General features: G+C 37.9%; 1 protein-coding gene across 8 annotated transcripts in view; it reads left to right on the plus strand.

The window, feature by feature from the left end:
- Positions 1-15271, plus strand: part of ANKRD27 (ankyrin repeat domain 27) — a 53959-nt gene that overhangs the window by 20998 nt on the left and 17690 nt on the right. For 6 of the 8 annotated variants that reach the window (XM_065663679.1, XM_065663682.1, XM_065663681.1 and 3 more), the window contains exons 2-13: positions 2064-2194; positions 3379-3489; positions 4481-4637; positions 5819-5973; positions 6271-6330; positions 6422-6475; positions 6559-6624; positions 6702-6778; positions 7136-7257; positions 8322-8400; positions 9244-9376; positions 14354-14446. In XM_065663679.1, coding sequence (XP_065519751.1) covers positions 2093-2194; positions 3379-3489; positions 4481-4637; positions 5819-5973; positions 6271-6330; positions 6422-6475; positions 6559-6624; positions 6702-6778; positions 7136-7257; positions 8322-8400; positions 9244-9376; positions 14354-14446 — 1209 coding nt within the window. In that variant the 5' untranslated portion in view covers positions 2064-2092. Of the gene's footprint in view, positions 1-91; positions 204-2063; positions 2195-3378; positions 3490-4480; positions 4638-5818; positions 5974-6270; positions 6331-6421; positions 6476-6558; positions 6625-6701; positions 6779-7135; positions 7258-8321; positions 8401-9243; positions 9377-14353; positions 14447-15271 lie in introns of all 8 variants that reach the window. The other 2 variants (XM_065663680.1, XM_065663677.1) reach the window with 2 other exon arrangements.

Consider the following 15271-nt stretch of genomic DNA (forward strand, 5'->3'; position numbering starts at 1 on the left):
CCCTGATGTTCTAGGAATAACTGAGATACCTGTTCTTGCAGCAGACCTGCCCCTGGGCTGGTGTTGACTTTTCTCCTGTTCCCCACCACAGGCTGAGGAAGCCCACAGCTTGAACTTGGATTGCAGCTGCCTGCCAGGAAATGTTTATAGCAGTCATCAGCTGTGGAATTATTGGTGATCATCCTGTCTACTAAGGCACTGTGGTAGGGCAGATCATAGAATCACAGACTGGTTTGGGTTGGAAGGGGCCTTAGAGCTCATCCAGTTCCAATCCCCTGACACAGGCAGAGACACCTTTCACAGAGCAGGTCTCTCCAAGCCCTGTCCAACCTGGCCTTGAACACTGCCAGGGATGGGACAGCCACAGCTTCTAAGATCAACCTGTGCCAGCACCTCACTGCCCTCACAGGAAAGAATTTCCTCCTAATATCTAAATCTACCCTCTCTCAGTTCAAAGACAAAAAAATCTTGTAAGTGGATGAACCATTTTATCTGGAACTTTAGAGAAGTACTGTGCTTGAGGCAGTTATCTGCCCCTGCCAAACTTGAGTGGTTCAGGGTAAGGTTGCCCAAGTTGTAACTGGTGACCACTTCATAGTGGAAATTGCTTGTAACTTTAACTGATCATTTTGTGTTTAGCTCGCTTAGAGAGTTCTCCTTGTGCCTAATTATAAGGAGGGACCAGAAAGTAGATCAGTTAACAGACTGTAGATCAGTTAATGGTATAGCTGAAACTCAAAGGCTATCTAAAAATCTGTGGAAGCTGGGTGTATGTTTTTCCACTCTGAAACTGCCATACAGTTTCATGTCCCTTCCATGGTCTACAGAGAAAGGCATTTTTTAGTACCAGTACAGCATTAAGTAGTGAGATATTAAAATGCTACAGAACAAGTGTAAGGAGCTCGCACTGAGTAAATAACGTGCTAGGTATAATCCTACATTTAGGAAAACAAGAGGGTACTGATTGTGTAAGGGTGGCTTGCTCAAAGTCCTGCTGCTGTTCTCACCCTTCCCTGGGGTGTACAGCTAAAATTGCATGAGGAAATCATGCAACGTGTATTGATTCCTAAGGGAAGCTGGATAAGGGGGAAAGACACAGAACAAGGGAGTTACTATTAAGCACTTGTAAGCCTGTTAATCTCAATTATTCTGAATAGAATAATTAGAGTTATTCCAGGAGGTACCTATTTGGGTTTTTCCTTCTGTTGTGTCTTGGATTAATTCTGAGGAAGCAAGCAGTCGAGGGTCTAAAGATCACCTTTTCCCTGTGACATACCTAATGATAGGTTTTCCAATGCCTACAGGTTGGGTTTTCTGTTTCCAGTCACTTTTTTGTTCTCTGTTGTGCCAAATGTTATGCATCAGCCCTATCTCAGACCATTCAAAAAGTTTCTGTGTGAGCAGAAATGACTACAAGTGGTGCATTTTACAGTGGCGTTTTAATTGTAACATGGGTATTTATATCTTCTCGGTGTACCTCTTTCCTATAACTTTCCCTGGAAAGTTGAGGATTGCCTTACACAAGGGTTCCTGTTACACTGTCTGGGTGTCTCACTGAGGTATGTAAGTCAGTAATCCTTACACAGATGAGTCTTAAGAGTTGTAGGAGTGTCCTACAAAAGCATCAATGTCCTGTGATGCAGTAGAATCTCCTGTAAAGAAGATGTTAGTTTGTGTCTCTTGGCGTTGTTTACATCTTGACAGTACGAGTTAGCTTCTCTATCAAAATGGTAGTAATTGTAATCCTAACTTCTCCTTTCAAGTTTAGTGCAACCATATCATGCATTGTTAGATTCCAACAATTGGAAGGCTCAAGGAGACATTATGAGGATAACTATGTAACTGGAAATGCATATTCATGGAAAATAATATTTCTGAATAACTTCTGAGTAAGTGTCAAGCATACTATTGATTGTTTGCTTGAGACCTGAAACTGCTTTTCGCTTTTAAACAAGGGAAATTGAACTGCCCTCTAGGTATTTCTAAATACTATGTTTTAACAGATACTATGTTTTAACAGATACTATGTATGACATGCTATTCATTCTTCATGTGTATTTTAGAAAATCTCCTTGGGATATCTGAAGTACATATGGCAATGTATGATGAAGATATCTTGAAAAATCCATTTTATTTAGCCATTCAGAAGCAACGTCCTGATCTATGCAGCAAAGTTGCAGAATTCCATGGTATTGTAAGTATAAATCAGTAGATTTAAAGGCTGATTTTAGATAGCAGCCATATGAATTTTAATCTTATGCCTGCTATGACACATATAAAGATCAGTGAAAGACTACAAAACTGGGAAGTGAGGTAGAACAACTTTTAAGTTGCTTCTTATTTACTAATATGGATGTCTTGATATTTCATGTGGTAATAAAAGGTCAAAGTTGGTGTTGTTTCTGAACTACAGGAAGCTCATTTTCTTTGCTGTGAACTAAAGTTACGTATCTTTCATTTGTAACTTAAAATGCTATTGACCTTTTGAAATTCCTGGTGGACAGGCAATCACTCATTTCTGACAGCATTTTCCATAGCAAAATGCAGCCATGAAACTGAGCCGAAATAAAAGCTCTGCCCTTAAGATTTCTAATCCGGGTCCTCTGCGGTTAATCTTCATTCAGAATTAAGCGTGTGGAGACTCCATGTAACTTAGAGGTCATTGTTACCTGATTATAAAATTAAGCCTTAAATTACACAGGGTTCTTTCACTTGTATATTACTTAACATGGTGTTCTTTCACTTGTATATTACTTGACATGGTGATGCGATCAGCTGAAATGCTACAGTCTGTTGACCAGTTCTGACTGTGGTCTAGCATCATTTCTGAAAGCTGCTGATTACTGAAAGAGCTACTTGATTCATGCTTCTCTTGAGAATGAAACATGTCTCTTCACTATGTATACAGTGTTTGTGTAGTCATAATGTATTGCTTTCTGATTAAGGATTTTTCTTGAACTGCCAGTCTGTTGGTGTGCAGTAAAGCCAAGATGCTTCTTATCTTAGATTTTTTTTTTTCCGTCTTCATTATGATGGACTTTCATTTTAGCTTGAAAATGTACTTCACTTTTACTAACTACCTTAAGTCATCCAGGTGACTGGTGCTGTAATATAAGATTTCATCTGCTCTTACTATTGCTTGCTTCAGCTACATGTATCATCCTTTTTCAGTCAAGTAACTAAATGAAACTGCTAGGTTAATCACCAGATTGTGTGTGTCTATCAATGACCTTTTTATTACTTATATTTGCTATACATTTACTGGTAATTGTTTATAAGCCAGATTGAATTGCTTGCCTCTAAAAGGAAAAAGCTGTTGGTGTTTAGCTGGTGATATGTGGCATTTCTTTGTAAAACATGGTCTAACCTTTTTTTTAGGTGTTAATTCCATGCAAAGGAAGCCTTTCAAGCAACAGTCTGTCTACCTGCCAGTTTGAGTCTTATGTTCTGAAGCCGTTAGAAGACAATTTTCAAACCTTAAATGGAAAGGTATTTCTGTTTTGATGTCTGAATGTAGCCTGGGGACACTGAAATATGATTCACTGCCGTTGATGATGGATAGTGTGAGCAGAGGTAGCTAGCAGTTAGAGCTAACTGATGAAAGCATTATGTTGCCCATCTAAGCCTAAGTTCTCAGGGGTATACTGCTTTCTAGGAAAAGCTGTGTTTTGGCATGTGCACAAGAATAGTTGTCCTGTTTAGATGGTAGCACTTCCTCTTGTTTCTGCTTACTATTCCAATTTGTCAGTTTGTGTTCTATGGCCATTAGGAATTCAGGTATGTGGCACAAGGGCCTTTAACGCTTAGATCACTTTATCACTTAGTATCACCGTCTCTAGGTTTCAGGCAAATAGGCTGCCTATTGTTTGCAGATGCAAGTTCACCAAGCTTCAAGACAAAACAGTGATGGTACTGAGATGTATCTCAGTTCTGACATATTCAGTTAAATAAGCAGAGATTGATGTACCAGCAAGCCATGATAACCAGTTGTAGCACTGCATGGTATCACTTTTTTCAGTGCAGTCTGAGATGTTGCACCCATTTGCAGGCTATCACCTAGATCTTCTTACTGCAGGTGTCCTTACTAGAGTTGCTTGAGAAGTTAAAGCTGAGCTGGAGAACTGTACACAAGATGGGTGGTATTTTTCTGAAGCTGGACTTAGGCCCCTATTCTGAGTTGTTTTTCAAGGTCCCTTTCCTTCTACTAAAAGTATTGTAAAATTCTGCAAACTCTGAAACATCCTCTAGTAGCAGACTTGTGAAGAAAGTAGATGTGAGTAAGGTTTAGCTGTTGTAGACTGAAGGAGTCTTTGTTTCGGTGTCTGCAGAACATGAGAATATGAAATCTCTTGAATCTGGGTTTTCCTTTCCTTGAAAAATTCTCTCCCCACCCCGGAAAGGTAACTGTGATGCAGAAGTCAAACTGTAACTTTCTTCTGGTGGAATTCTGCCCTTGGATCTGGTTTCTGTTTTGTTTCAGGAGATCTTCATACAAGGAAACCTCATCATTTTAGGAACTGGTTTTAATTACAATCTCTCAGTACCTGTTCTTTTTGAGGAAACATTTTACAATGAAAAAGAAGAAAGCTTTAGTATATTGTGCATAGCTCATCCATTGGAAAAACCAGAAAGCTCAAGTATGTACTGAAGTGTTAACTTGGTGGTCTTGTTTGCACAATGAGCAAGTTAGTATGTTTGGTACACTTAGCTTCCTTCATTCTGGAAAACTTCGTCTTGGTTGAAAGCTGTTGGCATTTATTAGCCTGCTGGAGAGAAATATTAAATTGCTGTCAGGCAAACTTAATTTTGTAGGGTCTATGCCCTACTCAGCACTAAAAGTCATCTGTGGAATATGTGATCCAGCATGATTTTCTTAGCAATGCTCTTTTTAGTTTTGATTGCTTAAAGGGGTTTAGTCTTCAGTGTGACATGTCGTGAGATGCTACATCTTGAAATGCAAGGTGGATGCACAAAAAAATGAAGAGGTAAATTCTTTCATGATTGCTTCATCAGTGGTTAGAGGCTGTGTAACACATTTATATAACAGCTCTTGTGGTGTTGGTCTGCATACATATATGCTTAAATTCTATAAATATTAATCTAAACCAAAAAAGATTTTTTTTGGCATTCTGTATTTGGCCATTACTTAATGTACGTGTTTAGCAGTCCTTCAGAAGTGAGATAATTTGTAATTCCAAAAGTAATTTGAAATTAATGAGATCTAAGCCTGTTATTAGTTGCCTGCCTTTGGTTGCAAATGAAAGACTTGCCTAGAAAAAAGACTTAAATAAGCAGTATGAATTTTAAGCGACGGATCCAGTTGTCTTGTTTGGAAGGAAAATGGATTTGGTGTAATGTTTACATGAAACAACTTTGCTCTCCCATTCAGAGAAAGCATTTCTTAATAAAGAATATACTACATGAAAATCCAAGATAGGATTTCTTACAGCACGCTTAGAGCAGACTGACTTCCTCCATGGGCATTCAGTCATTTCTGTAATGTACTTTTCTTCTGCATTCAGGCTTGACTCATGCTCACACTGGGTTGTGTATGTGGCAATAAATTACTGCATTGTAAAAAAAGCATGTGGAATCAGTTTTAGGTGTTCTGAATAAATATTTGACATAAAAGGCAAGAGAGCCTAATCTAAATATGATGCATTAAATTCTTTTAATTAAAGCAGTGCCTTCAGTTAAAGGTGTAGTCAGGTGAATTAGTGTTTCATTGCATGCAAGTTGGCTGTGTATGTTGGGACAGAAAGTACTTTACCATGCATGTGTATTAAGCCTATGTGTTAATTCTTGGCTTTCATTCTAGGTGAATCTACAGCTTTGTCAAACGCCTTTTCTCTTAAAAATATTGAAGATGTTAGAGAATTCTTGGGAAGGCACTGTGAGAGATTTGAGAAATACATAGGATCTTTTCATAGAACATTTAAAGAACATGAAAGGAAAAGCCTCCGCCACTACATAGTCAGTATCTTGCTTCTTGATATTTAATTTGCTAAACATAATCCACTGCTTTGGGTGTCTTTTTCTTATTTTCTGTATCAGAGTGGGCTAGAGTTGAGGAACGTGGGAAGGGGGAAATTCACAATTGCAAATTGCCACATCTTAACTACTAGGTAAAGGCAATTTTTTCTAGCTGAAAATCTTACCATAGTTCACACTTCTAAGGCAGGAAAGACTGCTTCTTTTGCTTATTTATCTGCTTTGTTGCTGCAAGTCAGATTAACCTTGATCTGACTGCTTCCTTTATTCTCTCCCCAGGATTCTGTCAGTGCACTTTATACTAAATGTCTCCAGCATCTTTTGAGAGATTCGCACTTGGTAAACACTTACTGCAGTAAATACATAGTATGTAGTGTTACTTAAGCAATAAATTATCTAACTTTGTGTTTGCATGGCTTTCTTTTTCTAGAAGATGCTTGCAAAGCAAGAAGAGCAGATGAATCTGATTAAACAAGCTGTTGAAGTAAGCATCTGAAATGAAGGAAAACAATTAGGAAGTTATTTTTAACTCTCCCTTTCATGCCTAAAGTACTGTTTTTTCTACAGATGTATATCCACCATGCAATTTATGATCTAGTCTTTAAATACGTGGGGACTATAGAGGCAAGTGAGGTAAGCTTGCTTGATTTGTGAAGATTAAAGTAACTAATCTAATGCATTTTAAAAACTGTTGCCTTTCTGTTGCTTAGGATGCTGCATTTAACAAAATTACAAGGAGCTTTCAAGACCTGCAGCAAAAGGACATCGGAATGAAGCCTGAGTTCAGGTGAGAGAAATGATTGTGGACTCTTTGAGGAGTCACTGGGATCCTGTCAAGCCATCCAAAAAGCATCTTCCTTCAGACAATAGCAAGTTTTACTTATACTTCATTCATTCGTGATGGAAAAGTAAAAAAAGTGTCATTTTAGGACAGTCTTTGTATTCATGGTTATTTCCTTTGCTGTTATGTTTTCATGCTTCCCTCTGCATCTACAGGGTACAGAAATGCAAGTGTACTTGGAGTATAGGTGGAAATACTTTGATACAGTTCTCCATTCCAGCTCTGAATAAGTTAAAAATTGGGGTTTGGACACCCTGCACAGGAGCTCTATATGCTAACCATTTATTTCAAATTATTTTGTAGCTTTAATATACCACGTGCAAAGCAAGAACTGAGTCAATTAAACAAATGTACTTCCCCTCAGCAGAAACTACTTTGTCTACAAAAGGTGGTACAGATTATTATGCAATCTCCTAGCCAAAGAGGTTAGTAATTAGTGAATTAATAATTTAATTTAAAACCTTTTTCTTAACCTATATGCACAAAGCACTTTGGTATATAAACAGCTGCTTGAATAGCACTTGTGGGCTAAAGACAATTAGGCTGGGGTGTGCCTAGCAGATCTCTAAACAAAACAAAACAGAGGCAAGATAGATACTTCTGTATGTCTGTGTTGTTTCTCATAGGGTGAGGAGAGGGACTTGGTTAGCTTATGTATGTATATATGTTTTTTTTTCCTTAGAACGTGCAAGCTCTTTGCATGTGGTAGGATGTTTTCTCATGCATAAGAATTGAGGGTGATCCATTTTCAACACTGATTGCTGCTTCATCATTCTTGCCTGTTTGTCCGTATTTCTTGGTAATCTTGAAAATGATGCTCTTGGGATGTATCTTTTGCAAAATGCAGTGCTGGTGGGGGACAACAGACTTTCTATATGCTGCGTTCAAAGTGCTGCCATAGATTACAGAAATTATTCTGTGATAGGAAAGCATGGCCCTCAGTCTGGTATTTTATCTAGTCTGGAGAGAGAAGATACTTCCACTAAGCAAATGGAGTAGCACAACAAACTTATGCTTTCCCTACACCATCTTATCCTTTTTCCATGACCCAGGAGTTTTCCTAGAGAAGTGTATCAACTTTGAGGGTAGGGTTTTTTTGGTGGTGTTTATTTTGTGAGGGGTGTGTGGTTGGTGGGGTTTTTTGGGGGTAGGGGGTATTGTGTTTTTTGGGTGGCTTTTTTTTTTTATTTCATTCCTCCCCTCAGGACTTTCAGAAATCTGGAGCTAGTGCTCTGGCTCTTGCTGTATAGGAAAGAGGGGATGCTAGTCAAATATTGCAATTTGTACAATACAAACTGTATTTTGTTTTTGGCTTCTGGCAACCTATTTTAGAGGGAGGTGGAGAACATTTGAAAGGCTGTCTTGGTTGCTCAATGCATTCTACTAATAGAGCTGGCCCTTGTTCTAGGGAGGTGGAACGCCATTTGTATGTATTACTCTTGATTTGAGCCATGACATGACTAACATTAGATATGAATTATTTTTTTAGTTAATATGGAAACCATGTGTGCCGATGATCTACTATGTGTTTTGCTGTATTTGCTTGTAAAAACAGAAATCCCAAACTGGTATGTAACTATTTTGGCTATACTGAACTTGATCATATAATTTTATGTGTAATGCTGCAGTAGGGGCAAATGTTACTGAACAGGTAGTGATGGAATTTACTGGAGGTGTAAGAGGGGCTGATCTAATGCAGAAAACTATTTTTAGTAGGACAAACAGTGAAGATGTATTACAGGTGTGACCAAATTAAGGACCTATAAGGAATTAATGTGCTGCATCTTGCTATTCTGATTGCCACCTAAAAAGATACTGTAACAGAAAGTCATCTCTTCTACAAAATCAGCATGTGAATATAGACTTCACAGACCGGTCTTTCCTTGTCTATACTTGGAGCTGTGAAACCTCTTACGAAGTTTCGAGGTGTTCAATACATTTCATATAGAGAAACTTAAATGCTTAATGGCTTCTGTTAGCCTGTGCCATTATGTTTAACTCTCCTTGCTTATCAGTAAAAGTGTATCTATACATGTTTCACCTGTACCTGAAATGAATTTTAGTGTCGGTATATCCCGTATCTTAAATAAGCATTTTTCCTTCAGTTTCTAGCTATCACTTTATACTGGGGCTTACAATACTTGAAATATTCAATTGTTTGAAATGTGTTAAATCATCTCTCACTACTGTTCTTATGCTGTCCTTCATATTCCTTATATTTAATTAATAACTATTCAGTGAAAAGTTAAGAGATAAGTAGTGTTCTGATCCATTTGCAAAGCTCAGAACAGCTGTTGTGTTGCTAGCCTAACAGTCTTTCTAGAAGCTTTTTCTTACACCTATTGTCTGTCTGGATTGCTGAAGATGCATTGCAGTGTGTAATGCTAGTATCTTGTTAACTTTCATTTCAGGATGGCCAACTTGAGTTACATAAAGAACTTCAGGCTTTGCAGTTCAGTGAAAGATGAATTGGGATACTGTCTAACTTCAGTTGAGGCTGCAGTAGAATACATACGACAAGGCAACCTCTCTGACAAATCAACAGTAAGCTGCTCTTAAAGTCTGTCAAATATGTGTTTGTTAAGCTTGTAGGCATAAATCCAGTCAGGGAGTACAAACAGCTGAGTTCCTTTTTTTGCACTTGAACTAAACTGAGGTAACTGTACCTGAAGCAAACACTAAAATAATCTAAATTATTACTGTGAAGTCCTAATCATGTAGCAGTAATTACTGTTCATGGTATACTCCTTGAGGAAGCACTTAAGTGTTGTCTGCCTCTTCATATGAGTAGAGGAGAAATTACAGCACTGTTTTCAACAACTGAGTCTTTTGTAAGCTTATTATCCCACATTTGTACTCTGTCATGTGTAAAAGCAGTGTGGTACTTGAGAGCAGGCATAGCTTAAACAGATTTTTCTTTAATAATTTCAAAAAGCATAGCTATGCTAGCAGAATGAGATTGCAGTGTAATTTATAATTACTCAGTAAGTCTTCCTACTCTAAAACCTCAATGTGTTTGCAGTGCACTTACTGTGTTGCACTAAATGGATAATTTGATGTGAGTGCAGGACCATAAGGAGGTGTTTGAAGGTCAAATATGGCTCTTGGGATCTCTAACCAAGCAGGAGGAGGAAGTTTGTGGATTCATGAGTTATTTCCTGCTGGGCAACAGACCTTCTGTCAAATAGGTCAAATCCCTGCAGGTCAATCAAGGATGATATTGATACGACTTGAGAAACTTATGTGATTCAAGAACTCTGTAGCTTATTAAAGGAATCTAGTCTTACGGCTCCTGAGAGGCTGCAAAATCAGGTTTTCCTGATCTGATGTGGAAATCAGAAGGAGTGAACTCAGAACCAGAATAAATTTGATGTGTATCAGTCTGCCCAGCTGCAAAGCACTAGAATCTAGTTGTAGGGGCCAGAATAATGGCTCAGTGTTCAGGGCTTGGGATTTGACAGCCTGGGGCACAATCTTTAAAGAAGCAGCACTTAAAGTAACTTAGGCTTTTGTAATTTTGGGGTTTGTTCTGTCCTGGGCTCTTTCCGTGAACCTGTTATGCATGGGGGTTTGTACACTAAAAAAAAAAAAGGCACTTCCATGTAAAGGGACTTGTATTTCTTGTCTGTAATGCTGTATTGAATGATGTTTAAGAAATAATACATGTCAGCTAAAAAAAAAATAACCCTTCCAATCAGTTTTGCTTCCTGCAGTCACATAGCTGTCGTGAACAGTCAATATGCAAATGGCAATGCTGGTGATCTGGGTGGAGAATTGAAACCGAAGTAGAACTGGCTTCAACAATTCTAGAAAGCTGGGAAGAAAGAATATACTGCTCTTAAATTTCTGGGATAAAGACTGCCTTCTATTAAATGCATGGTTGTATCTCTCCTTATGTAGCTAAGGATAAGTATTTTATACTGGGATTCCCCTCAAGTGCTTATAATGAGTGTCACATTCATTAAGGTACCTCCCAAAGAAATAATACAGTATCTTTCCTGAAAGATGAACTACATATTTCAGAAGTCTAAATGAAGGCAGTCTCATACATAAATCAGCTGGATCAGCTCCAGACCTCAAGTGCTAGCTTCTAACTTCCTCACTTCAGTGTATGTACAGTGAGCATGCAACAGGAGCTCCTTACTTATAAACTGCCATTCATAATAGTCAGCATGACTTGGAGTAGCACCCTGGCATGAGGTAGAAAACAGCAGGGTGTTGAAGACAAGGAATTGGGTGACCCCTGACCCTGCCCCCTAGCACAGCTGAAAAGGAAAGACCTAGACCACCCTCTTCTCTAGTGTAGGGTAAGGGATGAGAAGGTGGCACGCAATAAAGAGGAAGAAATAGCCCCTTGGCAGGAATTGAAAAAGGATGTCAAGGAGGTGGAAGAACATGATAGCAACTTCCAATAGTCAAGGAGGTAGAGGAGCATCATAGGAACTTCCGACAGCATTGCTTTCCCTTTAGGATATTTTAATGTTTAGTCTCTGGTAGAGGAGCTCAGCTTCGTGTTTAAAACAGCAGGAGCCGCTGAGTTGATGCCCCATGCTTTCCTTTTCCAGATTGTGCTGGAAACGATTGTGGGATTTTAGTGAGCAGGGACATTGCTGTGCCCTGGGGCTTCATTACAGCCCCTCATGTGGCTACACTTAATTTTATAGCTGGCTTCAGATGGAGCTTCTGGCAGCTGAGTACTGCTGTTGTCCAATTCCTAATGAAGCTAACTACATAAAGAAAACTCAGCAGGGAACTAATGTACCATGTGGGATAATGGGCATATTATCACCCTTATGTCAGTAAGAAAATCGCATGTAGGAGTTGTCTGCCAAATCCCTTCACCCAAGGTCATATAAGTCTTGGGGAGACATTTTGGTTGTGGGGAGGAGAGGAGCAGGCAACTGATAGCACAAAAAGAAAAAAATCTATTTTTCTGGGAGTTGTCATTCTTATTAAAATTCTAGTTAACAAGTATTGGGCCTTAGTTTATGATGCTATGCACAGCTAGCATGCAGTAAAACCCTCTAGTTCAGAGGTTTGAAGTTAGGTATAAAGTAGGGAGCTTCATTAGCTGCCAGGGAATAAGTAGCATTTTGGCTCTTGTATGGAAAGAGCTGTAGGTGGCAATGAAGTTGGTATGGAGGAACTGGGAAGCTGGGAGAAAATGGGAAAGGAAGACTTGAGCACAAACTGAGGCTAATAAAGTGTTTGCCTGGGGCGGGGGGGGGGGGGATGGATGTGTGGAGATAATTTCCCCAAGTCATCAGTTGTAATCTGTGAAAATCACCTTAGACAGACCATTATACAGGTGCACTTTCATAGGTATAAATATTTAATTTCTTTAGTATGGAGAGCAGTGTCAGACAAAAAGACCATTAATGTTTTGATGTGCATTTCTAGATGATATATATTTAAAATGCCTGAAAGTTCCACTCAAAGCATGGGGATTTTTAATTGCTGGAACTGGAGCTCAAGCAAGTTTTATCATTGAAGGCCCAAACTTGCTTAATACTTCAGCCAATACATGGTTCTTATTTAATTTTCATTTAATTTTAGAGATGCACAGTTTCACCTGGGAGGGCCTCTTTTTTCTCATTTATAGAACAGATAATACCTCTACATAAGGACTGCTGTCTCAAGTGACAGAAATAATTATTCCAGTTCTTTTGTAAAAGATACAGAGGAAGAAACAGTGCAAAAACTGCAGTAGGTCTTGCTAGTGGTTACTTAGTTTCTTTGTAGTGCAACTATAAAGCTGTCTGTGAGCATTCCTATTAGAAATTCCAATTAGACTTCAGAAACTTATATCAGCAGTAAGGCTTTAACATTTTTTTGTCTAGTTACAATTTTTGATCAAATACTTTTTAGGGAATTTACTGCTTATCACACTGAAGAATTTATCCAACGAGACTAGTGTTACATGTCTTGTAATTCTGAAAAGATATGCTTGGGTATCTTTAGCTAAAGTACTTGGGTTTGAGAAGATTGTTATCTTTGGGTATCTGAATACAAACAACTGACTGTGAAGTATACCGATGTAATCTTTTATCTCTAGACTTCATAAACATGTTTTTAATGACATCATTTTCTATACAATGAAGGATCTTTTAGTCAGCTTTTTGAGAGGCATCTGTGTTGATTTTCAAGCTTAAGTGATCTAATTCCTAGAAAATTTCGGCTCTTTATTTTTGGTGTTCAAGTGATCATCTTTATTTGCAGTTTACTAGTTTCTTAAGCTTCATGCTGACTTATGAAAATTGAGAGCAGAGTTGGACTTTTTTTTACTCATTTCCATCTGGTCTCTACTGCAGAAGTTATAGCCTGGATCCTAAACCATTAAAGTTTATCTGACACATGTGGTCTTCAGTTTGATGCATGCTTTCCATTTGTAGGGAAATAGTTGTTATCCAGAACTAACATCTATAGAAATTATGTTCACTGCCAACCCTAAGGACTGCTTGATCAGAATCAACAACCTGCAAGTGTTTCTATCTACTTTCTTAGAAAGTATTTTCTTTATTATTTTATTTCATGTGAGGCTCGATGTTGCAATTTCAGATTCTTACTCACACGAATTTTCACCTGGTTTTGGAAATGTTTGTGTTCTTTGGTGCCTTCTGAACTCTTCGGATTTCTCGGGAAGTGGGAAGTACTGCTGTGAGAGTAGAGTTACGTGTCGTCTTAGTTCAATCTCTGATTGTCAAGAAGTGACCAGTGAGAAACACTCTGTGAATGAGTCCACAGCAGAATAATTCTTCACCTTCTGCAGTCTTTTATTTCCTAGCAGGCAGAGAGTTCAGTGGGGTCTTCGGGTGAGAGTTGTATCTGCTTTGTTTTTGTCATAGGCATCACTCTGTGTCTTATGTGAATTTGTCTAGTGCCTCTTTGAGTCCATTTATACTTCTGATTTTTTGCAGCATCCGGTAGACATGAGTTCCACAACAAGAGAATGTTTTTCTTTTCTCTTTTCCTTACTCCCTTCCCAGACCTAATGTGTGATGCTTTTGTTGGGCACCCTAGTTCTTATCTCTTGAGAAATAGCAAATACTCATTCTTTGCATGTTTTGTTTGGACTTTCTGTGTTTTGTTTTGTGTTTTTTTTTTTTTTTTTCCCTAGACCACTGTAGCACAGCTGAATTTTTTCCGGAGTGAAGAATCCTAATTTCTCCTTATAAGAAAGCTTCATTGCACCTCTTTTACTTCTTGTTGTCTTTTTTGTCTTTTCTTGTTTTGCCACATTCTTTCTTACCTGGTGCAGTCATAATTTTATTAATGCTCAAGTAAAGAAATAAATATTCTGATGAACATCTGCTTATTTCTTTGAACAGCAGGTGTGCAGTTTAAGTCTCAAAATCCTAATGTGAAACTGATTTAGGTTTTGCATGCATCTCATAATTTGTAAGTGGTAAATACAGTGTTTCTTTTTTTTTTTTTTTTTTTAAGTTAATTTGACTGTTAAGGTACTTAACTTTTGCCTGTAAATGAGTATGTGGATAATCAACCTGAATGTTTTATTTTCAGGAATCTGAAAGACTATGTGACAAGCTGCTCTTAAGACAAAGGATGAACTTGTTGTCGCAGATGTCTGCTGCTCCAATAGACTGCTTGTTTAAGGTTAGTAACTTTTATGGCAGAATAAGTATGTATTTATATCCCTTCCTTTCTGTGATTTTCTGAAATATAATGCAGTGTTAATTACATTAGTACTGTGAAGTGTGTTTTCAGAGATGATAAAAATGTGTTTTGAATGTAGTGGATTTCTGTGCCAAAATGTTACCAAGTTAATATTACAGAATTCAGCATGTTACACAAAATATGGAGCAAATGAAGATGAAATGTTACTTGCTGTTGTTATTGATGGGCCCATTTAATGCACAGATGTGATGTTACTGTCAGGTTCTCTCTCACAGCTTTTAGTACTTGAAATTAAAAGATTTCTGAAATAAGCTAAATGTGGTCACCTGACAGCTACTTCATATTATATATAGTCTTGCATTATTCTAAAAGAATTTTGCCTCTACAAGGACTCAAAGCAGAGCTTCTAATTATGTGTTCACAGCTTATGGCTAGAGACTTGCTAATTTTATAGAAATGTTTTTGCACAGAGGGAACTCAATTTCGTGACTGAGTGTAAAGAGAACAATAGAAATAGTTTTAATTTTTTATAGAAAGTGAAGTAAGCCAAGAACAGATTCTTTTTAATACTGAATGCCCATTAGAGGGGTTTGTGCTGTGGCATTGTTCATTTGTGCTTTCTAATGCTTGAATACATGTCTTTTATAATCGGTTCCTTTCATTTTGTGCTTCAGTAAATTACTCTGTTTTTTCTGTGGGGTTTTTTGGTGTTTTTTTTTTTTTAATGTGTGTGTGGGTTTTTTGTGTTTATTTTTCCTTAAAGGGAAATTTTTTTCATATTGGTTCCTCATTCTCTTTCTCCTC

The sequence above is a fragment of the Lathamus discolor genome, chromosome Z, assembly GCF_037157495.1.
Source record: "Lathamus discolor isolate bLatDis1 chromosome Z, bLatDis1.hap1, whole genome shotgun sequence".
In the NCBI taxonomy this organism is placed as follows: Eukaryota; Metazoa; Chordata; class Aves; order Psittaciformes; family Psittacidae; genus Lathamus; species Lathamus discolor.